Source organism: Pan paniscus, chromosome 1, assembly GCF_029289425.2.
Source record: "Pan paniscus chromosome 1, NHGRI_mPanPan1-v2.0_pri, whole genome shotgun sequence".
In the NCBI taxonomy this organism is placed as follows: Eukaryota; Metazoa; Chordata; class Mammalia; order Primates; family Hominidae; genus Pan; species Pan paniscus.
In genome coordinates this window covers 188,842,399-188,866,469 of record NC_073249.2, presented here as the reverse complement: position 1 = coordinate 188,866,469, position 24,071 = coordinate 188,842,399, and the positions used below count along the sequence as shown (strand labels likewise).

The window sequence follows — 24,071 nt, the reverse complement described above, 5'->3', positions numbered from 1 at the left end:
ATAAACAGAGAGCCAAATCATGAGTGAACTCCCCTTCACAATTCCTTCAAAGAGAATAAAATACCTAGGAATCCAGCTTACAAGGGATGTGAAGGACCTCTTCAAGGAGAACTACAAACCACTGCTCAACGAAATGAAAGAGGACACAAAGAAATGGAAGAACATTCCATGCTCATGGATAGGAAGAATCAATATTGTGAAAATGGCCATACTGCCCAAGGTAATTTATAGACTCAATGCCATCCCCATCAAGCTACCAATGACTTCACAAGCTTACCAATTTCTTCACAGAATTGGAAAAAACTACTTGAAAGTTCACATGGAACCAAAAAAGAGCCTGCCTTGCCAAGACAATCCTAAGCCAAAAGAACAAAGCTGGAGGCATCACGCTATCTGACTTCAAACTATACTACAAGGCTACAGTAACCAAAACAGCATGGTACTGGTATCAAAACAGAGATATAGACCAATGGAACAGAACGGAGTCCTTGGAAATAATATGACACATCTACAACCATCTGATCTTGGACAAACCTGACAAAAACAAGAAATGGGGAAAGGATTCCCTATTTAATAAATGGTGCTGGGAAAACTGGCTAGACATATGTAGAAAGCTGAAACTGGATTCCTTCCTTACACCCTATACAAAAATTAATTCAAGATGGATTAAAGACTTAAATGTGGGCCGGGTGCGGTGGCTCACGCCTGTAATCCCAGCACTTTGGGAGGCCAAGGTGGGTGGATCACCTGAGGTCGGGAGTTCGAGATCAGCCTGGCTAACATGGTGAAACCCTGTCTCACTAAATACACAAAATTAACTGGGCATGGTGGCACATGCTTGTAGTCCCAGCTACTCGGGAGGCTGAGGCAGGAGAATCGCTTGGAACCAGGAGGTGGAGGTTGCAGTGAGCTGGGATCATGCCACTACACTCCAGCCTGGGCGACAGAGTGAGACTCTGTCTCCAAAAAAAAAAAAAAAAAAAAAAAGAAAAAAAGACTTAAATGTTGAACCTAAAACAATAAAAACCCTAGAAGAAAACCTAGGCAATACCATTCAGGCCATAGGCATGGGCAAGGACTTCATGACTAAAACACCAAAAGCAATGGCAAAAAAAAGCCAAAACTGACAAATCGGATGTAATTACACTAAAGAGCTTCTGCACAGCAAAAGAAACTACCATCAGAGTGAACAGGCAACCTACAGAATGGGAGAAAATGTTTACAATTTACCCATCTGACAAAGGGCTAATATCCAGAATCTACAAAGAACTACAAAGAATCTACAAAGAGAAATGCAAATCAAAACCACAATGAGATACCATCTCACACCAGTTAGAATGGCGATGATTAAAAAGTCAGGAAACAACAGGTGCTGGAGAGGATGTGGAGAAACAGGAACGCTTTTACACTGTTGGTGGGACTGTAAACTAGTTCAACCATTGTGGAAGACAGTGTGGCGATTCCTCAAGGATCTAGAACTAGAAATACCATTTGACCCAGCCATCCCATTACTGGGCATATATCCAAAGGATTATAAATAATGCTGCTATAAAGACACATGCACACTTATGTTTATTGCAGCACTATTCACAATAATAAAGACTTGGAACCAACCCAAATGTCCATCAATAATAGACTGGATTAAGAAAATGTGGCACATATACACCATGGAATACTATGCAGCTATAAAAAAGGATGAGTTCGTGTCCTTTGTAGGGACATGGATGAAGCTAGAAACCATCATTCTGAGCAAACTGTCGCAAGGACAGAAAACCAAACACCGAATGTTCTCACTCATAGGTGGGAATTGAACAATGAGAATACTTGGACACAGGGTGGGGAACATCACACATCGGGCCTGTTGTGGGGTTGGAGGACGGGGGAGGGATAGCATTAGGAGATATACCTAATGTAAATGACGAGTTAACGGGTGCAGCACACGAACATGGCACATGTACACATATGTAACAAACCTACACGTTGTGCACATGTACCCTAGAACTTAAAGTATAATAAAAAAAATTAAAAAAAATATATTTCCTTAACCAGGACTTTCTTCTCCTTTCCTCACCAAGATGACCACATTTTTTTTTTTTTTGAGATGGAGTCTTGCTCTGTCGCCCAAGCTGGAGTGCAGTGGCGCAATCTCGGCTCACTGCAACCTCTGCCTCCTGGGTTCATGCCATTCTCCTGCCTCAGCCTCCCGAGTAGCTGAGACTACAGGTGCCCCCTACTATGCCTGGCTAATTTTTTATATTTTTAGTAGAGACAGGGTTTCACAGTGTTAGCCAGGATGGTCTCGATCTCCTGACCTTGTGATCCGCCCGCCTTGGCCTCCCAAAGGGCTGGGATTACGGGCATGAGCCACTGCGCCCGGCCCAAGATGACCACTTTCTAACTTGCCTTGAGTCTCTCCTCATTCCAATCCAATTTCCATTTTGCTACCAGGTTTATCTGTTTAAAAACCCAAATCTGTAGTGGCACGCTATCCTACTTAAGAGAACTTTTATTGCCTTCCTACTGCTTATAAGGCAAAGTCCAAATTTCCAACATAACTCTCTGACAGAGTTTTCTCCGACCATTCCCTCCCTCATAAGCCATATTCCACACACACTGCATTTCTCATTTCCTGAACATATAATTTTATCTAATACTGTTGTTATCTTTGTGTTTGCTGTTTCCTCTACCAGAAACTTTTTCTTCTCCCTTCCCTCTTTCTACTTAGAAGACTCAACCTCACTTTATTCAGGTATATATCACATTATATTGTAATTATTTGTCTCCCCTAACCACAAAATGAGTTTCTTAAGGGCAAGAGGCTGTCTTATTCACTATTGTATCAAAAAAATTAGCATAATGTCCAAAAACCAACAGACATCAACAAATGGTATAATAATGGCAAAAATCTTATCAGTTCATAGTGAGAGCAACTTCTGGAAAGTATTTGGCTAGAACTGGTTGGAATTCCGAAGAGAATAGTGCCATCTCCTGGCAGGGAAAGCAAAATGCTCTTAAAGGATGGAGAGTCCGCCGAGTGGCTCCAGCACTTTGGGAGGCCAAGGCAGGCGGATCACTTGAGGCCAGGAATTCAAGACCAGCCTGGCCAACAAGACAAAACCCTGTCTCTACCAAAAATACAAAAATTAGCCAGGTGTGGTGGCACACACCTGTAGTTCCAGCTACCAGGGAGGCTGAGGCACAGGAATCACTTGAACCCAGGAGGCGGAGGTTGCAGTGAGCTGAGATCCCGCCACTGCACTCCAGCCTGGGTGACAGAGTGAGATACTATTTCAAAAAAAAAAAAAAAAAGGAGGGAGAAAGTGGTGGACAAATCTCATGTCAAGGGCATGAGTGGCCTCCCAGCCACTCACAAGACTGGCAATTCAGCCTGCTGTCCACACTAGCACAGCCCAAGTTCACAGCGGAGAATATATCTCTCCAATGTCCAATGTCTAGCTAGCCTTTTACTGAAAGCAGTCATAACAGAATCACAGGTGACTAGTTCTACAGCTATTATATGAATGGTCCTCAAAGGCCGAATGAAAATGTCCACGGCAATTAACAAAAATATGTAAACAAGCTATCTGACCCAGAGCCATCCACTCAACGGACCATGCGAGTGTGTGTAAAGGGAAAGGCTCTGAGAGAGTTAAAAATTGGGCTGGGCGCAGTGGCTCACGCCTGTAATCCCAGCACTTTGGGAGGCCGAGGCAAGCGGATCACGAGGTCAGGATTTCGAGACCAGCCTGACCAATATGGTGAAACCCTGTCTCTACTAAAAATACAAAAAACTAGTTGGGCGTGGTGGCGCATGCCTGTAGTCCCAGCTAGTCAGGAGGCTGAGGCAGGAGACTCGCTTGAACCCTGGAGGCGGAGGTTGCAGTGAGCCCGGATTACACCACTGTACTCCAGCCTGGGTGACAGAGCAAGACTCTGTCTCAAAAAACAAAAAACTGTACACAGCAGACACAATCAGAAAGGCTGGTCTTCTGAAGGACTCCAGAGACACTGATCATCTTTTCTGGATGAGTGCTGCCCTTTCTTCCACTTTTTCTTCCTGGAAAGAGATTTCTTTTCCTCCTACTCCTCTCCCTGCTTTCTCTCTGAGACAAGCATACTGGTCAGGCTAGGCCTTTCTCTACCCCAACCCACACTTCAGCTCCTCCTGAAATATTCAAGGAGAACATTCACTGCCAGCTTTGTACTAATAATATTCTAGCCCTACTAAGTTTCTCATAATCTTATGAACATGTAAGTTGACTTACATGAGATGACTTATGAAAATGCCTTTTCATAAGTCATAACTGAAAGGCCACTTTGAGTAGCCTTTCTGTTACTTGCCCTTTGAGTGTCTGCTTTGTGGGCTACTCCTGAGTATTTTCTAAAGCTCAGGCACAGAATCTGCACTATTCTGGACATTACATTGTGAGGGGACTCTATTCTCCATGACTGGCTTTATGGGAATTGGGCAACTTTGGGAGTATCATCTAACAACAGAATAGGAACTTACTGAAGAGCCTTGTACCCTGACCTCTATTTTGTGCCATACTAGTTTATCAGCTATCCACTCCTCTTTTGAACCTAATGAAAAAAATATCTTCTGTGAGTTCCTCTCCCTTTAACTCCTGTGCTTTATACCATTTTCCACTTTCAGCAGTCAGTCACTTACCCCGAGAATCTCTACATATTCATAGATCTGGGCTTCTAGAAAAGCAATGTCTTTGTTCCTTTCAGTGTCTCTGAGAAAAAGAAACAAGCTGTTTCACTCAAGGATTCTCTCATCCATTGTTTTGTTCCCTATATCTGGGAACATTTATTGCACAACTGCATTAAAAATTATAAGCACATGAGAAATACGATGCTATGAAAGCAAATGCTCTGTTCATCTCAGGACTCTCTGACAAATACTGAGGGTATTTCTCAGAATGCATGGAGGCTTCCTCTATGACCTCACCTAGAAGATGAAGGACACATCAAGACCGCTTACATTTCCATCATTATAATCTACAAAGGAAATGTGGTATATAAGAGCAAGCTCTGCAGCAGGTAGACCTAGGTCCAAATCCTGACTCTGCTACTTAGAACTATGAGAGAGTGGACACATTCCATAACTTTCTGAGTCCTTATCTGCAAAAACTCAGGATAACAACTAATTTTCTGGGTTGTTGTGAGAATTAGAAAAAAACGTACATTAAGAAAATACTGGGCCAGGCTCGGTGGCTCATGCCTGTAATCCCAGCATTTTGGGAGGCTGAGGCTGGCGATCACTTGAGGTTGGGAGTTTGTGACCAACCTCGCCAACATGGTGAAACCCTCTCTCTACTAAAAATACAAAAATTAGCTGGGCACGGTGGCTCACATGCCTGTAATCCCACCACTTTGGGAGGCTGAGGCAGGTGGATCACCTGAGGTCAGGAGTTCATGACCAGCCTGGCCAACATGGTGAAACCCCGTCTCTACTAAAAATACAAAAACTAGCCAGGCACGGTGGCGCACTCTGGTAATCTCAGCTACTCGGGAGAGTGAGGCAGGAAAATTGCTTCAAGCAGGGAGGTGGAGGTTGCAGCGAGCCGAGATTGCGCCACTGCACTCCAGCCTGGGTGACAGAGGAAGACTCCGTCTCAAAAACAAACAAACAAAAAACACACAAAAATTAGCCAGTGTGGTGTTGCACATCTGTAATCCCAGCTACTCGGGAGGCTGAGGCAGCAGAATCACTTGAACCCAGAAGGCGGAGTTTGCAGTGAGCCGAGATTGTGCCACTGCACTCCAGCCTGGGCAACAGAGCGAGATTCCATCTCAAAAAAGAAACAAACAAACAAACAAAAAAAACAACCCTGGGTCAGGCACGGTGGCTCGCGCCTATAATCGCAGCACTTTGGGAGGCCAAGGCAGGTGGATCACTTAAGCTCAGGAGTTGCAGACCAGCCTGGCTAACATGATGAAACCCCATCTCTACTAAAAATGCAAAAAATCAGCCATGTGTGGTGGTGCGCGCCTGTAGTCCCAGCTACTCAGGAGGCTGAGGCAGGAAAATCTTTTGAACCCAGGAGGCGGACGTTCCAGTGAGCTGAGATTGCACCACTGCACTCCAGCTTGGGCAACAGAGTGAGACTGTCTCAAAAAAAAAAAAAAAAAGAAAAAAGAAAATACCTTGTATAAGTATGTAGCTTATGTAGCTCAAGAATTAGATTCAACTTTACCAAAAATAAGCTTAGAAAAATAGGTTTTGAACCTATTTAGCCTTTTAGCCTCCATAACCTATTAAAGGTGCCATGAACATGGTTTCAAATTTAGAAACTTGATGTGCTCTCAATCAGATGAATACAGACGGTCCTTGGTTTATATTAACAGTGATAGTACTCTCTGCTATTAGCAGAGATAAAGAGCAGACTGGATCTCTGTCAACCAATAACGGAGATAAAGCAGGCTTTAAAGTCTCCACTGTGGTTAAAAATTCTGCATGGGAATAACATTTAAAAGCCACAAGCAGCAGTGCTACCCCAGCCACTCACCGCTTGGTGCCCTTTGACTTGGGATTTTTGGCAAACAAAGAGGTATCAAGTGACTCCAGGGACTTTCCTTTGGTACTGAATAGTCTCTGGGCTCGCTCTTCTAGGGTCCTAAGGAGACAGGACGGCAAAGGATTTTAGGGTTACTTTACCACACAGGTTGGCTTATTTTTGCAGTGTGGAGCAACAAAAAAAATGGAATCAGAGCTACTTAGAAGACTGTGCAAACACATAGTAAATCGATAGTTTTGATAGAAAAACTATTCCTTACCCGCCACATTTCAAGCCTAAAGCTAAGAGAGCAGATTTCAATCTGTCCAAACCCAGAGAGGCCAACTCCTGTACAAAGAAGAGAAAAATTACAATATTACATTAACAGATTTTTGGGAAACCCCAAATGCAGGCCAGAGGGTGGGTGTTCCTGAGGCTGTGGCAGGACCACACATTTCACAGCCAATCTAGCAGTAAGTCTAAACTCTCCAGAGGACTGAATCTATAGTTATCTTCAGACTTAACCATACTGATAGTGTTCCATTTACTTTACTACGGCTTAATGTAGTTAGAATAATTATTTCAGTTTCCCAAGTAGTAATTTTTTTCTTTTTGCCTTGCTACTTTCTTTGTAGATGCTTGATCTCAAGAAATAGTGCCTTATCACAACACAACCATGGTATTAAAGACAGGAGAGCAGTCTTTAAAGACAAAAAAATAGACAGAGAGAACACTACTACTGCTGAAGGAAACATACCTCCCAGGAGGAGAATGCAGAGAGGTCAAGATGGGCTCCAGCATGGGTCAGGGCACTGCTTGTCTCTTTCTGGAAAGAACAATATGGTATTTATTAAGATCCAGGTTTAGGCCAGGTGTGGTGGCTCACACCTGTAATCTCAGCATTTTGGGAGGCCAAGATAGGTGAATTGCTTGAGTTCAGGAGTTAGAGACCAGGCAGGGAAACATGGTGAAATCCCATCTCTACAAAAAAATATCTGAATTAGCTGGGCATGGTGGCATGTGCCTGTGGTCCCAGCTACTCAGGAGTCTAAGGTGGGAAGATCTCTTGAGCCCACAAGGTTGAGGCTGCAGCAGTGAGGTATGATCATGCTACTGTACTTCAGCCTAGAAGCCAGATGGAGACTTTGTCTCCCAAAAAACAAAACAAAACAAAAAACAAAAAAACCCCACCAGGTTTAGGATGAAGCTAAGGTTTGTCCACATTCTCTCCCTGGAGAGTTCAGGAAAAACTCATGTTTATCCCTAGAAGTGAGAATGTAGATTCCTAACATATGATCTGATAAGCTCTTGGTTGGCAGGAACCACATAGCAGTAATGATGTGATTGGTGAAAATCTGGGCACAGTCAAAGGCAAGTGGACCCTGGCAGTCTTGCTCCAAAGTACACTCAAAAAAACCTCACATACGGCCAGGTGCGGTGGCTCACGCCTGTAATCCCAGCACTTTGGGAGGCCAAGGTGGGCGGATCACCTGAGGTCGGGAATTTGAGACCAGCCTGACAAATATGGAGAAACCCTGTCCCCACTAAAAACACAAAATTAGCCGGGTGTGGAGGCGCGTGCCTGTAATCCCAGTTACTCGGGAGGCTGAGGCAGGAGAACTGCTTGAACCCGGGAAGCGGAGGTTGAGGTGAGCCGAGATCCCGCCATTGTACTCCAGCCTGGGCAACAAAAGCGAAACTCCGTCTCCAAAAAAAAAAAACATAGCATACTTGGCAGGGAATACCTCATTGTCACAAGTGATACCAAGGAATTGATACCTAATGCCCTAAAGTGGAAGCTCAAGATAAACGAAAATAATTACTTCAATTCCCTGGCATGTCCACCATTCACATCCCACTGAAGCTCACCGGCCATCCAGGAAAGGTCCCATTCTCCCATTTCTTCTCAAACTCAGCCTGAATCTTCCCAAAAAGTTCATTCTGATCTTGGAGAGGCTTCACTCTATCTGTGTAATCCTGAAGGTACTCAAGAAGCATCTCTAGGTATCTACAGAGGAACACACAATGCAGAGAAAGCAAAAAGGGTTTCTATTTTTGGTATCTTGTTATTCCCTGCAGAATATAAAGTACTTATAATTCTAGCAATGCTATCTTTTTAATACTTTTTTTTTTTTTTTTTTTTGAGGCAGAGTTTCGCTCCTCTTACCCAGGCTGGAGTGCAATGGCGGATCTTGGCTCACCACAACCTCCGCCTCCCGGGTTAAAGCGATTCTCCTGTCTCAGCCTCCCGAATAGCTGGGATTACAGGCATGCGCCACCATGCCCGGCTAATTTTGTATTTTTAGCAGAGACGGTGTTTCTCCACATTGGTCAGGCTGGTCGCGAACTCCTGACCTCAGGTGATCCTCCTGCCTCGGCCTCCCAAAGTGCTGGGATTACAGGTGTGAGCCACCGCGCCCGGCCAATACTCATTTTTAAATGAACTTACAATGGACTTTTTTCCCAACATGTCATTTTGATTCTGACCTTTCCCACCTCCTTTTATTCTCATAAAATGATGCTAAATACTAAGGTCTTAATTACCTTGCACATAAAAGATTTCAGTAAAAAGAAAATGAGAAAAAGAGGGGAAGGGTATAAAATCACTAATCAGGGGAGTAATTAACAAAAACATAAATTTTTCACTTATACATCACACCTAAGCATCTCACTTCAGTCACTATCTGAGAAAGTCTAATTTTTTTTCCCATTAAACTCCAAAAACACAGAAATCCCAGAGTGGGAGAGTTCCTTCTATAATGAGACAAAATTAAGAACACTATGGGCATAAGATGGAAGATGTGCCCACAGACACACCTTTGTCTACATCCAGACTATCGCAAAGGTTTTAAAACCACATCATTCATAACCCCATCCTCCAATAAACCTGGAAGTATGCCTTCATGTATGCCTTCCAGGCAACAAATTCAGAACTTCACCCTCAAAAACTTCACATTATCTTCTAATCAAATCCAGGAGAGGCCTAGAAACTATTAATGCCTACCTCTTATACTCTGCATTCTTCCTTTCTTTAGGAATGTCAAATAATTGGTCAAAGATGGACAGGTATGTGATATAATCCAGCTTCTGAAAAGAGGAAAGAAATGACAAGAAATTCAGTTAGGTATTTATACTGTAACAAGTTACAATATAATCTCCAATAAGTGAGATCAAAATTGAGTGTTTTCTAAAGAAGTAACAAGGGCTGGCTAATTTTGGTTTTTTTTGCTTGCCTATCATTCAATCCTACTACAACTGGAGTGTTAATTTCACTGGACTGAAGGAAAATATCAGACATAATAACTTTACAAAATAAAGATCAAGTTAATGAACATTAAACTAAAAGAAACGTTTGTCGATTATTACCTCATGCTAGGGTCTTGGTTAAAGACTCTGACACCCTAAAACAAGGTGCTCAAAGGTGCCATTTGTTCACGCAAGTAACTACTTATTAAGCATCTTTGTACCAAGTACGGGGTACAGAAAACAACAAAACAGACAAGGGATCTGACTTGCCTGCATGGAACTTGAAGTTTGGTCACTGCAACTCTGGGACATTTCTTCACAATTCCATGAGGAATCTAATCATGGATTTCCTTGTGATCCTTTTGAGATTGTCATATTAAACCTCATCTCTTGTGATAAGCTATTTTTTTTTTTTGAGACGGAGTTTGGCTCTTGTTGCCCAGGCTGGAGTGCAATGGCATGATCTTGGCTCACCACAACCTCCACCTCACGGGTTCAAGTGATTCTCCTGCCTCAGCCTCCCGAGTAGCTGGGATTACAGGCATGAGCCACCATGCCCAGCTAATTTTTTCTATTTTTAGTAGAGACAGGGTTTCTGCATGTTGGTCAGGCAGGTCTTGAACACCTGAACTCAGGTGATCCACCTGCCTTGGCCTCCCAAAGTGCTGGGGTTACAGGCGTGAGCCACCGCGCCCGGCCTGTGATAAGCTATTTTTAAACATCTTTAAGAAAAGACATTAAATACCTTTTTGCTGACAGAAAGATCATGTTGTTTTATCTTCCATGTACCTAGTATTGTTTGTGTCTAAAACAGGAACACCTAGAAGAACACATAAATCTGGGTGGGCACAGTGGCTCATGCCTGTAATCCCAAGGCTTTGAGAAGCTGAGGCAGGAGGATTGATTGAGTCCAAGAGTCCAAGACCAGCCTGGACAATACGGTGAAACCCTATTTCTACAAAAAAAAATTTTTTTTTTTTGAGTTGGAGTTTTGCTCTTATTGCCCAGGCTGGAGTGCAATGAATGACACAATCTCGGCTTACCGCGACCTCCGCCTCCCGGGTTCAAGTGATTCTCCTGCCTCAGCCTCCTGAGTAGCTAGGATTACAGGCATGCGCCACCATGCCCGGCTAATTTTGTATTTTTAGTAGAGACGGGGTTTCTGCATGTTGGTCAGGCTGGTCTTGAACTCCTGACCCCAGGTGATCTGCCCACCTTGGCCTCCCAAAGTGCTAGGATTACAGGCGTGAGCAACTGTGTCCAGCCAGGAACATGGTATTAAAAAAAAAAAAAAAAAAAAAAAGGATTTAAAGAAATCTTATGTAAGGCTGGATGCAGTGGCTTCCGTCTATAATCCCAACACTTTGTGAGGCCAAGACAGGCGGATTGCTTGAGCTCAGGAGTTTAAGACCAGCCTTGGCAACATGGCAAAACCCCATCTCTACACAAAATACAAAAAATTAGCTGGGCATGGTGGCACACGCCTGTAGTCCCAAGTACTTGGTGGGGCTGAGGCGGGATCCATCACTTGAGTCCAAGAGGTCTAGGCTACAGTGAGCCAAGATCGCGCCACTGCACTCCAGCCTGGGTGACAAAGTGAGACCCTGTCTCAAAAAAAAAAAAAAAAAAAAAAAAGATTTATTTTGGCAAAGGTAAAATATGCTTGCTGTATTGATAATGGACTGGGTACAATGGCTCATGCCTGTATCCCAACACTGTGGGAGGCCGAGACAGGAGGATCATTTGAGGTCAGGAGTTTGTGACCAGCCTGGGCAACACTGCAAGACCCCATCTTTACAAAAAAACACAAAAATTAGCCAAGTGTGGTGGTGGTATGCACCTGTAGCCTCAAATACTCAGAAGGCTAAGGCAGGAGATCACTTGAGCCCAGAAGTCGAGGTTGCAGTGAGCAAAGATCATACCACTGCACTCCAGACTGGGCAACATGGTAAGACCTCATCTCAAAATAAAAAAAAAAGTATTAATAAATAAATACGCTTGTTGTTTTCACTGTAGAAAACTTTCATTTTGAATAGTATTTCATTCCAAGAGAGCATATCACCTCTTTAATATTTACATAAGAGTTTTAAAACACAAGGAAGACACTTTACAATGGCTTCATGTCTGCTAGTCCCAGCCTACTGTCCTGACTCACTTCGAGAATCAGAACCTCTCTGCCCTTTCCCAGGCCTTACCTCAGATGCCTTCAGGTTAATGTACTTGAGGTAACAGTCATGGAGATCGAGATAACGACCATATCCCTCTTCATCTGTGAACTCCACCAAGTCTGAGGGAATCAGATACATCAATGATTCAGTTTCTACAGACCACTCTCTTGGACTTACCTTTCCAAATGGACTGTGTGTTCCTAGTTTCCTGAGGCAGCACTTCACCCAAATGTCTTCCCTTTGCTCACAATATAACCTCCAATAAGTTAAGTGAGATCAAAAATGAGTTTTCTCTTACAAGGTAACAAGGATTGACTCATTTTAGTATTGTGAACTAAAGTGAACAATCCTTGGCTTTCCAAGCCAGTAAATTTGAGGTAGGAGAGAACAAAATGAACATTTTGCCCAAGACCAACTTAGGATGTCACTCTAGCCCAGAAACCAGCAAAGACAAAACCAGCAAGAAATCCTGGCTATAAATATCTCTGAGGCCGTGGCTGCAAATCTGAGCTGTCATTAACCTGTATTTTTGCTGGTGCTGAATGAAATTTTCGCCCCTACTTACTTTGTGCCTCTTCACTTGGATTCTCTCGAGCCTTCAGGAGTTCCTCAAATTCCACTGACATTGGCACACAGATCTGAGGGGAAAAGTAAAAGCTCAGGTGGATTTTTCTTTTTGCTTTTGAGATGGATTCTCACTCTGTGGCCCAGGCTGGAGTGCACTGGCACAATCTTGGCTCACTGCAACCTCTACCTCCCGGGTTCAAGCGATTCTCCTGCCTCGGCCACCCGAGTAGCTGGGACTACAGGCACGCACCACCACGCTTGGCTAATTCTTGTATTTTTAGTAGAGACAGGGTTTTGCCATGTTGCCCAGGCTGGTCTCAAACTCCTAAGCTCAAGTGATCTGTCCACCTTGGCCTCCCAAAGTGCTGGGATTACAGGCATGAGCCACTGTGCCTGATCGCAGGCGGATTTTTCAATGTAAAAGTTGCAAGATCACAGAAATGAAATACACAGAAAGTTGGACTTCTGATGATTTATTTGGCCTTGATTTTTCACTAGGAATCTACTACTGTTCTCCAATTACCTTGTTTTTCCCCGCTTTTTTGTACTGTTTGAGTAAAACCCACTAAAGTAACACATGCTCACAAAAACTCAAAAGTCCACCTTTATTAATTCTCCTGAGCAGAACAGGTGACCACTGTTAACAGAGCTTTTGCTATGCCAGTGGTTCCCAAACTTTGCTGCACATTAGAATCACCTGGGGGAGTTTTTCTTTTTTTTTAAAATCCTGATGCACCTGATACCAATTAAATCAAAGGAGGGCAGGTATCAGTACTTTTTAAAGATCCCCAGGTGGCTCAAATATGCACAAAGTTTGGAAAACAGTGCTCTATGTATTTAAATATATGTATTTGTACAAGTACATTCATGCCTGCATAGGTTTTTGTTTTTGTTTTTTTTAACATAAAAGACTTGCGTCTGACATTTAGTATATCTTGGGCATCCTTCTAATCAGTTATTTAAGCATTTATTCCTCATTACCTTTTGACCATGGCTGGAATAAGGTTAACACATCAGAATGGTATTCATTTATTCTCCCTTGGTTAGCAGAAGACCTCATTCTCTATCCTCCAAGGGGGCTATGTGTGTGAGGGTCCCTTCATTTACCTCCGCACTATGTATTGCAATAAACAGCCTCTATTTTTTGCTGTTTTCAGTCTTTTCCTTTTTCTCTGTGCTCCTTCAAATAAGTATGCTTCTCTGTCTTCCCCAATACCCTCCTGTTTCTCCCCTTCTTTTTCCTACCAGACTTTTTTTTTTTTTTTTGACGGAGTCTTGCTCTGTTGCCCAGGCTGGAGTGCAGTGGCGTGATCTCAGCTCACTGCAACCTCCATGTCCTGGGTTCAAGCGATTCTCCTGTCTCAGCCTCATGAGAAGCTGGGATCACAGGCGTGCACCACCATGCCCGGCTAATTTTTGTGTTTTTAGTAGAGAGAGGTTTCACCATTTTGGCCAGGCTGGTCTCCAACTCCTGATCTCAGATGATCGACCCGCCTCGGCCTCCCAAAGTGCTGGGATTACAGGCGTGAGTCACTGCACCTGGCTACCAGCCTTTCAAATGCATGTTCCATACTCCATACTTCTACTTCCCCATTACCCATCTTTACCTTGTGACCAGATTTCCATTCATACTACTTTAATGAAGCAGCAATCCTGGCAGTTATCAATCAATAACAGTTGACACCATGACTGCCTTTCTGAAACTCTCTTTTGCTTAACTTCAGTAAGGCAACACCACCTGGAGTGGTCATGTGACCTTTCTGATGGAAGCCTTCCCAGGCCCTTTTTCTCTTTACCTTATTATAAGTGAGCTCCAGGGCATATGAGGGCTGGGCGCGGTGGCTCATGCCTGTAATCCCAGCACTTTGGGAGGCCGAGGTGGGCGGATCACAAGGTCAGGAGATAGAGACTATCCTGGCTAACATGGTGAAACCCTGTCTCAACTAAAAAATACATAAAATTAGCCAGGCGTGGTGGCAGGGACTCAGGAGGCTGAGGAAGGAGAATGGCGTGAACTCGGGAGGTGGAGCTTGCAGTGAGCCGAGATCATGCCACTGCACTCCAGCCTGGGCAACAGAGCAAGACTCCATCTCAAAAAAAAAAAAAAAAAAAAGACAGAGTTAGGAACACAATTTATTGGGGAGAGTAATTTCTGTGAAAGATAAAAAGGAAGAGAAAGTAGGATTAGGACAGGATAGCCTAGACCACAATGCAGATTGGACAAAATCTTGACCAACCCAACGGGGAGCCATGGAGCAAAGATTATTCATCAGAGGAGTCTCAGAGTGGACCAAATTGCTGGGCCCTAGTACCCATACTGTGCTCAGTCACTGGCTGGGAGCTGCCCACAAAATGTGGCCTTGGCTTCTTTTTTTTGAGACAAAGTCTCACTCTTGTCCCCCAGGATGGAGTGCAATGGCGCAATCTCGGCTCACTGCAACCTCCACCTCCCAGGTTCAAGTGATTCTCTTGCCTCAGCCTCCTGAGTAGCTGGGATTACAGGCACATGCCACCATGCCTGGCTAATTTTTGTATTTTTAGTAGAGGTTGAGTTTCACTATGTTGGCCAGGCTGGTCTTGAACTCCCGACCTCAGGTGATCCACCCACCTCGGCCTCCCAAAGTGCTGGGATTACAGGCGTGAGCCACCGTGCCCAGCCGGCCTTGGCTTAAAAGCTGAGGGAGATGCTGAAAACACTGTATTGTAGGATGTCAGCTAACTATGGTCCTTGCAGCTAAATGGCAAGTTCTTTCTTGAAGTGCATTTGAATAGCACATGTCCAGTTTCCTTTATACCTTTCCTTTAGTATGCTTTAAGGATAGGTCTGGAGAAAATACTTTTCTGAGGACATACCTCATTTGGGTGCTTCCGGTGGAATTCCTTTATTTGCTTGAGTCTATTATAGAATTCAGCAAACTCATTGGGTCCTGAAATGGCATTGAGCTCCTCCTTTCGTAATCTGCAATTTCAGGAAAATTTCAAAGAAGATAGAGCACAAAGTGAGTCCTCTAACCATGGCTCCTCAGAAGCACTAACTCCTGGATTAGCTGTGACTGTCACTTACCCATCCTTATCATCATACAAATCCCTCAGGTTCCCACTGACCTCCATATACCTCTGAAAGGCAAATACAAAACCATCAGAATGATGCAATTTGCACAACTGTAGAGCTAAGCAAACAACAAGGGTTCTCCAGTCAAAGCCCAGGGCAACCTCAAGAGACATGGATATGAGATAGTCTTAACAGTTCTGTGCTTCCTAGTACCTTTAACAGCCCTGATTCCTGGTTAGTTTTTTAATAGCCCTTTGACAGCCTTGATTCCTGGTTAGTTTTTTAAGCAGGTCGATTGGAAGATTACCTAAATGATACATTTAAGGGGTGGCTCCTATCTTTACATACCACCGATGCCTAACTTCCCCTGTAACAGACTCACCCTCTTTGGCTAAACACTAGTTCCCACCTAACATCCTCAAAGATAAAGATGATATTCACTATTTCAAAACGCTTGACTGAGGAGTAGGCAGGCTAAATAAACATTACATAGGCTTCCTTTGTAGTCAAAGTATACTAATTCAGGATGGTACAGGTACATAGTCCCTCCTCCAAAACTTTTGGGACCAGATTTGTTTCAGAATTTGGAATGTTTAAGTTCAAAAGAGGTATCATATATTATGTAACATCCCTAGTGGAATCTGGAGCACACAGTTCTGCAGTAAACCTCATACCTTATTTACCAAGTGGGATAAATTAAAGACCATAAAAAGCCTATCACAGGTTCGGGCCAGGTTTTACTGTCAAGTGAGATCAGGTCAGATTTTGACACCAAATAATCACCCAAGGGGAAAAAAAGAAAATCCTTGGTTTTCAGAGTATTTTGGGGCTGAGGGCTTGTAATCTGATAATCTCCTGCAAATCAGAAGGTCCAAGTAGGTCTTTTATTCCTTTTTAAACAGGTTTCAAACATACACAAGAGTAAGGAACGTAGTAAAATGAACCTCCATTTATTCATCACCCAGTTTAAAAATTTAAATAGCATCTTGTTTTTCTTTTAATAAACTGAACTATTACCAGACAAATGCAGTTTAGTAGTCCAAAACGCTTTAAAGCAGTATCCTGGGAGAAAAACACTAACATACGGGGTGTGTTGTGTGTGTGGGTGTGTGTGTGTGTGTATATATATATATATTTTTTTTTTTAAAGGGAAGGATTGTAGCTATGCACCTGAGTCATGGACTCTTCATAACTATTGTTTGCACATCCAAGGGATACAGGATGCTGTAAGAATGGGCACGTGTAAGCCGGCCGCGGTGGCTCAAGCCTGTAATCTCAGCACTTTGGGAGGCCGAGGTAGGTGGATCACGAGGTCAGGAGTTCGAGACCAGCCTGACCAACATGGTGAAACTCCGTCTCTACTAAAAATACAAAAATTAGCTGAGCGTGGTGGCCAGCGCCTGTAGTCCCAACTACTCCGGAGGCTGAGGCAGGAGAATCGCTTGAACCCAGGAGGCGGAGGTTGCAGTGAGCCGAGACCGCGCCACTGCACTCCAGCCTAGGCAACAGAGCGAGACTCCGTCCAAAAGAAGAAGGAAAAAAAAAAAAAAAAAAAAAAAGGGCACCTTTCTGATTAATGAAGAATGCCCAAGAGTTCCCCATTCAGAGAACTGAGGAAGCACCCTCACGTTCGGCAGCCTGTGGACATCTGTCCAGGCAGAGAGCCCGCGACTGGCCAATCCGGTTACCTTTGGCCAGGACTCATGCTGAGACACCGCACTTCACTTCCCCTCTCTTTTCCCGCCCTCGCCAACCCAAAGAGAGGCAGACAGCTGGGCACTCACATCTTGCATGGCCCGAGTGCGGTGATCAGAATTGATCTGGTCCCGGAGCTGAAAAAACAAACGGTGACACAAACGCCGTTAGTTTGCGTTCTGGAGTAGAAAAGGCCGCCCGAGGGCGGAGCTTACCCGCTCAGCTTTTACCAGCTGAGGCGGAAAGGCCTCTGGGGCTCTGGACCCCGGGAGGAGGTTACCAAGACCGGAGCTCGGAGAGGGAGCCCGGAGGAAGGCAGGGGGCGGAGCGCGGGGAGGTTCTGAGGGCCAAAGCAAGCTCTCAGAGGTCAAACACGGGATAGAGGCTCGTGCTCCTGCCGCAGCCTCTGCTCAGGCCCCACTCACCGTGGACTTCTTGGTGAGCATCTCTTTAGCCATGACGTCCATGAGCCGTTCCTTCTCCTCATGATAGCGCCGCTGCTGCTCCAGTATTGTCTCCATCTTCCCTTAGTCGCGGCCTCTCAATTCAGACCACCAACACGGCCGGAAGCAACTCCTGCCGCCCAGCGCGCCTGAGTCCCCACGTTGCGCATCAGGCTGCACCGAAGTTCCGCGAGTGCCGGAAGTGCCCCGGGACTTAAGAAAACAGGAGCACCACAAGGAAGGCCAGTCCATGTTATGGAGATGACAACAGTGCCACCTGCTGGTGGGAGGTGTGGTGGAGCGATGCCGAGAGGTTCGCAGATGCCTCCAGGGGGCATAGGAAAACCCAAGAACCTGAGGTTCAGCGGACGGCTTCCTGTGGCTTGCTGGGGCCGGCTTGGCGGGCAGGTATCCTGTGTGGACTGCGCGAGCAGTTGGAGTGCGGATGGGAGTTGGGAAACCGGAACTTGAGGACGCAGCTTTCAGCATAAATTATGAGAACGTTTTCTCTTTCTCTGGACCTCAGCGTCTTTCTCAGGAAAATGGGAATAGTGGGGTTTTGCTGGTGGTGTTTTTAAAAAAATTCACATGTGAGGCCGGGCGCGGTAGCTCACGCCTGTAATCCCAACACTTTGGGAGGCCGAGGCGGGCGGATCCCTTGAGGTCAGAGGTTCGAGACGACCAGGCTGGCCAACATGGTGAAACCCCGTCTCTACTAAAAACAAACAAACAAACAAACAAAAATTAGCCGGGCGTGATGGCAGGCGCCTGTAGTCCCAGCTACTCCGGAGGCTGAGGCAGGAGAATCGCTTGAACCCGGGAAGCAGAGGTTGCCGTGAGCTGAGATCGTGCCACTGCACTCCAGCCTGGGCGACAGAATGAGACTCAGTCTCAAAAAAAAAAAAAGAAATTCATGTGTAGAAACGACTTGTCTATCGGCAGCGAATATGTTAAATAAAATACTGTGCATCCAACGAGATCAGGAGATCGAGACCATCCTGTCTAACACGGTGAAACCCCGTCTCTACTAAAACTGCAAAAAATTAGCCGGGCATGGTGGTGCGCGCCTGTAGTCACAGCTACTCGGGAGGCTGAGGCAGGAGAATCACTTGAACCCAGGAGGCAGAGGTTGCAGTGAGCTGAGATCATGCCACTGCATTCCAGCTTGGGCGACAGAGAGAGACTCCGTCTCAAAAAAAAGTAAAATAAAATAAAATAAAATAAAATACTGTGCATCCAAGCAGTGGAAGACCAGCTGTGAAATGACATACAGCCTTAAAAAAAAATTCTGTCTATATATCTCCACTTGTAGGTAGAGAAATGCAAACATGTCCATGTGTTCATATGTTCACAGCGGCATTATTCATAATAGACAAAAACTGGATGCAGCCCAAGAGTCCATTAACTGGCAAATGGATAAAGTGTGGTATATCTATACAGTACAATGGAACATTATTCTGCAATAAATGAATACTACAATGATGAACCATGAAAGCATCATGCTAAGTGAAAGAAGCTAGACAGAAAAACAACAGTGTATGTCCAGATAAAACGTCCAGAACGGTGTTAAAAGAAAAACACTGGTGCTTGCTATGGCAGCACATATACTAAAATTGGAACCATACAGAGAAGATTAGCATGGCCCCTGCAAAAAGAAAAAAAAAAAAAACACCGGTTATTACAGCTTGGTCTTTGCCTTATTTGAACACGGTTTGCATAGTTTGCCATGTTTGATTGGCCAAAACTCGGTGATTGGCAAAGAGTAGGCTATGGTCTGTTTACAACTCCATTTAGGTTATAGTTCACGATGTACAGAGAAACCTTTAGGCTAAATTTAAAATATGTAAGGAGGCAGCTTTAGGCTACAATTGAGTTAACAAAGGCAAATCTATGGAGGCAGAAATATGAGTGGTTGCTTGTGACCGCAGGTGAGATTGGAAGTGATTACAAATGCGCACAAGGAATCCATTTTGGATGGATAGAAATGTTCTAAAATTGGATTGTGGTGATAGTTGCATAACTCTATTCATTTTATTAAAATTAATTGCTTTGTACTGTTAAAAATGGGTGAATTTTATGGTATATAAATTACACTTCAATAAAACTGTTAAAAACTCTGTATGAACTCATATGGAGAGATGGCCACACAAACTGAAAAAAGCTAGATGCACAAGTGTGTATAAAAATAGATGTGCAAAGAGATTATTTCTGTAAGGATATCCAAGTAACAGTAAACAGTGGTTGTTCCTGAGCAGACAGCCTTGGATATCTGATATGGGAGATTTTTCTTTGTATACACCCCAAGCACAGCATAAAAAGTTATTCTTAAACATACTTTTTCAATTTAAAAATTAATTTAAAACTGAAAATACATATGTGCACATTTATGTTTAACAAAAAAGAACGAGGAGGACATAATGCATCACATTATTAGTAATTTACCTATTGTTCACTTTTTTCTTTTTCTTTTTTTTTTGATAGGGTCTCTCTCTGTTGCCCCAGGCTGGAGTGCAGTGGCGTAATCATGGCTCATTGCAGCCTCCACCCCTGTGGCCCCCACAGGTGGGTGCCACCACCCTGGTTAATTTATTTTTTTCCCACGCAACAAAAGCTACATTTAAAGTTTTGTTTTGGGAGTCTCGCTCTGTCGCCAGGCTGGAGTGCAGTGGCGCGATCTCAGCTCACGGCAACCTCTACCTCCTGTGTTCAAGCGATTCTCCTGCCTCAGCCTCCTGAGTAGCTGGGATTACAGGTGACTGCCACCACACCTGGCTAGTTTTTGTATTTTTAGTAGAGACGGGCTTTCACTATGTTGGCCAGGCTGGTCCTGAACTCCTGACCTCCGGGTGATCTGCCTGCCTTGGCCTCCCAAAATGCTGGGATTACAAGTGTGAGCCACCGCACACCAAAAAACTGCGAGGTTTTTTGTTTTTTGTTTTTTTTGAGACAGGGTCTTTCTGTGTCATCCAAGCTGGAGTGCAGTGGCACGATCTTGGCTCACTGCAACCTCTACCTCCTGGGTTCAAGCAATTCTGCCTCAGTCTCCCTAGTAGCTGGGATTACAGGTGCGTGGCACCATGCCCAGCTAATTTTTGTATTTTTAGCAGAGATGGGGTTTTGCTATGTTGGCCAGGCTGGTCTTGAACTCCTGCCCTCAGGGTGATCCGCCCACCTTGGCCTCCCAAAATGCTGGAATTACAGGCATGAGCTACCACACCAGGCCAAGGTTTTTCTTTTCTTTTGAGACAGGGTCTTGCCAAGCCGGAGTGCAGTGGCACAATCTTGGCTCACTGCAGCCTCGACCTCCTGGGCTAAAGCTATCCTCCCACTTCAGCCTCCTGAGTAGCTGGGACTATAGATGTGCGCCACTACACCCTGCTAATTTTTGTATTTTTTGTAGAGATGGGGTTTTTTGCCGTGTTGCCCAGGCTGGTCTCAAACTCCTGGACTCAAGCGATCTTCCGGCCTTGGCCTCCCAAAATGCTGGGATTATAGGCATGAGCCACCAGACCTGCTGTAATGTTTTAAAAATTTTTACTAGAGATGAGGTCTCATGGTGGTGCCCAGGCTTGTCTGCAACTCCTGAGCTCAAGCAATCCTCCTGCCTTGGCCTCCCAAAGTGCTGGGATTATAGGCGTGAGCCACCGCACCCAGCCCAATTTTTCTACAGTAAACATGCATTACTTTTTGTTTTTAAAAGTTTGAAAGCAGGCTGGGTGCAGTGGCTCACGCCTGTAATCCCAGCACTTTGGGAGGCCAAGCTGGGAATTTCGCTTAAAGCCAGGAGTTCTAGAACAGTCTGGGCAACATAGCAAGACCTCATCTCTACAAAAAATAAGAAAATTAGCTGGGCTTGCTGGCACTTGCCTGTACTCCCAGCTACCTGGGAGGCTGAGGCGGGAGGATCACTTGAGCCCAGGGGTTCGAGGTTACAGTGAGCTATAATCATGCCACTGTACTTCAAGCCTGGGTGACACCCTGTCTCAAAAAAGAAAAAAAAAGTTTGAAAAAACGGAGGCTGGGCATGGTGGCTCACGCCTGTAATCCCAGCACTTTGGGAGGCCGAGGCGGCAGATCACGAGGTCAAGAGATCAAGACCATCCTGGCCAACATGGTGAAACCCCTGTCTCTACTAAAAATACAAAAAAATTAGCTGGGCATGGTGGCGCACGCCTGTAGTCCCAGCTACTTGAGAGGCTGAGGCAGGAGAATCACTTGAACCCGGCAGGTGGAGGTTGTAGTGAGCCGAGATCGCGCCACTGCATTCCAGCCTGGCGATAGAGTGAGACTCTGTCTCAATAAATAAATAAATATAAAATGGAAATAGTGACCTGTGTTTTGCCCACTCATGAGGGTGTTATGGGGATCTTATTTGTATATCGGAAATTTAAGCAGGACTGCCAAGCTTAGGGAAAGGACCCAGTCACAACTCATCTGGGGCTTTTCCTGGGACATTAGGAAAGAGGTAAAGTAGAAATCTCCATTCAGGGAGTGGGGAGACTCAGCAAATGTTTTTTGTTTTGTTTTGTTTTTTGGGGGGTATAAACTTGGAGAGCTACTGTATTTCTTGAATACGAGATGCCATCAAATGTAAAACTCAGTATTATTTTATGCTTTACTAAGGAAGAGAGAAAAAATTGTCAATTAAACAATGACACACCTTTGATTATATGTCTGGGTTTCTTTCTTTTTTAAGACGGAGTTTTGCTCTTGTCCCCCAGGCTGGACTGCAGTGGTGCTATCTCGGCTCACTGCAACTTCCATCTCCGGATTCAAGTAATTCTCCTGCCTCAACCTCCGGAGTAGCTGGGATTACAGGTGCCTGCCACCACACCCAGCTAATTTTTGTATTTTTAGTAGAGGCGAGGCTTCACCATGTTGTCCAGGCTGGTCTCAAACTCCTGACCTCAGGTGATCCACCCGCCTCGGCCTCCCAAAGTGCTGGGATGACAGGCGTGAGCCACTGCGCCTGGCCTTGATTATATGTCTGGGTTTCTAAGATGTTAAGTCTGAAAAATGTTTGTATTGAAATAAATCAAACAATTTTGTAGCTGCACATCTCTCACTTCCTGTTAGGTGGGTGGACCGCCTTACCACCACCATCCTCCAGTCACTGTGTCTCAAACCTGATGCCTTCCTGCCCCTAAATGTTTCTTCATCCCCACTCCAGGCAGCAAGTCTTGCCTTTTCCACTCGAGCTGCTACCTGCTGCAAGATGTCTCACCCGGACCACATTACGCTAGCCTCCGAACCAGCCTGCTCATCTTACCCCTCCACTCCATTATTCATGCTGCAGCCAGCATGATCTGTCTACAACTCTGCTCATCACAGGCCCCTGCTTAAACAGTTCCATAGGCTGCATTTCCTGCAGGGTGAGGTCTGTGCAACTTGGCATTCGGCTTTTTAGGACCTGGGCTCTGCCTGCCATTTTACTCTCCTGGCACTTCCTCCAAATGGAATTACTTGCTACTTCCCCAAAGCACCGTATGTTCTCAGGCCTCCAGGCCTTTGCGCCAGTTGTTTTCTATGCTTGGACTGCTCTTCCTCAACAAGTATTTACTGAACACATAGTAAGTGCCGGGAGCTGAGAACGAGAGCGGGGAGCAAGGCAGGCAGGATCTCAGTCCTTAGGCTGGTGGGAGAGAGAAACAAATAAAACCGTAAGCATATGTGGTAATTATTAATTATAAACACACGTGGTAGGCATTCGTAAAAGTTTGTGGAAAATGTCGGGGAGGGAACTTAAGAGGGCGGGTCAATAGTTGCAGCAAACCACCGTGCACACGTATACCTATGTAACAAACCTACACGTTCTGCACACGTATCCTGAAACTTAAAGTAAAATTAAAAAAAAAAAAAAAAAAAAGAAAATGTCAACCATGGCTTCAGAAAGCGGTTAGAGTCCAGGATCTACCAGTGACTACCTATGTGACTTGGGGCAGCTGACTGCAGGCGTCTCCACCTCTGTGTAATGGAAGTAATAATGCCCGCCCACAGGACGGGAGGAATTAATACGAGATACATACAATCTGGCGGTTTCCGACGGGCCGGAGGGGCTCTCCCACTCCAGGGCGCCGAGGGTCCGCCTGCCCAGGGCCGGGCCCCGCTGCAGGCAGCTGTGGGCGCCACTGTGTGCGCATACCTGCCCCGACAGCCGGACGGTCGGCCGAGCCCAGACCGCGGCAGCCAGGGTCAGGGACAAGGGACGTCGGACGCCGGGCGGGCGAGGGGAGCGTCGCCCCGCCCATCTCCCCACTTTGGGGGACAGCCCCCCTCGCTCATTCCCGCCTCCACCCTTGACTTGAATCACTGTTGGCGGGGGGTGGGACGGGGGACGGGGCGTGACCCATTCATGCCGGGAATCGGATCCAGATGTTCCCGCGGCGTGTGCAGCTGC

At 45.2% G+C, this 24,071-nt stretch overlaps 1 protein-coding gene and 1 pseudogene across 2 annotated transcripts in view; one reads left to right on the top strand and one right to left on the bottom strand.

Moving 5' to 3' along the window:
• SF3A3 (splicing factor 3a subunit 3) overlaps positions 1-23,911 on the bottom strand; it is a 38,151-nt gene extending 14,240 nt beyond the window's left edge. Inside the window, exons 1-13 of one of the 2 annotated variants that reach the window (XM_003815480.4) lie at positions 23,701-23,911; positions 17,657-18,389; positions 17,321-17,368; positions 15,549-15,601; positions 15,338-15,443; positions 12,483-12,555; positions 11,945-12,036; positions 9,508-9,590; positions 8,373-8,511; positions 7,261-7,329; positions 6,784-6,851; positions 6,516-6,623; positions 4,670-4,739 (exon numbers count right to left, since the gene is read on the bottom strand). In XM_003815480.4, coding sequence (XP_003815528.1) covers positions 4,670-4,739; positions 6,516-6,623; positions 6,784-6,851; positions 7,261-7,329; positions 8,373-8,511; positions 9,508-9,590; positions 11,945-12,036; positions 12,483-12,555; positions 15,338-15,443; positions 15,549-15,601; positions 17,321-17,368; positions 17,657-17,752 — 1,005 coding nt within the window. In that variant the 5' untranslated portion in view covers positions 17,753-18,389; positions 23,701-23,911. Of the gene's footprint in view, positions 1-4,669; positions 4,740-6,515; positions 6,624-6,783; positions 6,852-7,260; positions 7,330-8,372; positions 8,512-9,507; positions 9,591-11,944; positions 12,037-12,482; positions 12,556-15,337; positions 15,444-15,548; positions 15,602-17,320; positions 17,369-17,656; positions 18,390-22,334 lie in introns of both variants that reach the window. The other variant, XM_063608652.1, reaches the window with a different exon arrangement.
• On the top strand, positions 19,258-19,354 carry LOC112438340 (U6 spliceosomal RNA; annotated as a pseudogene).
• Positions 23,912-24,071: the final 160 nt, after the last annotated feature.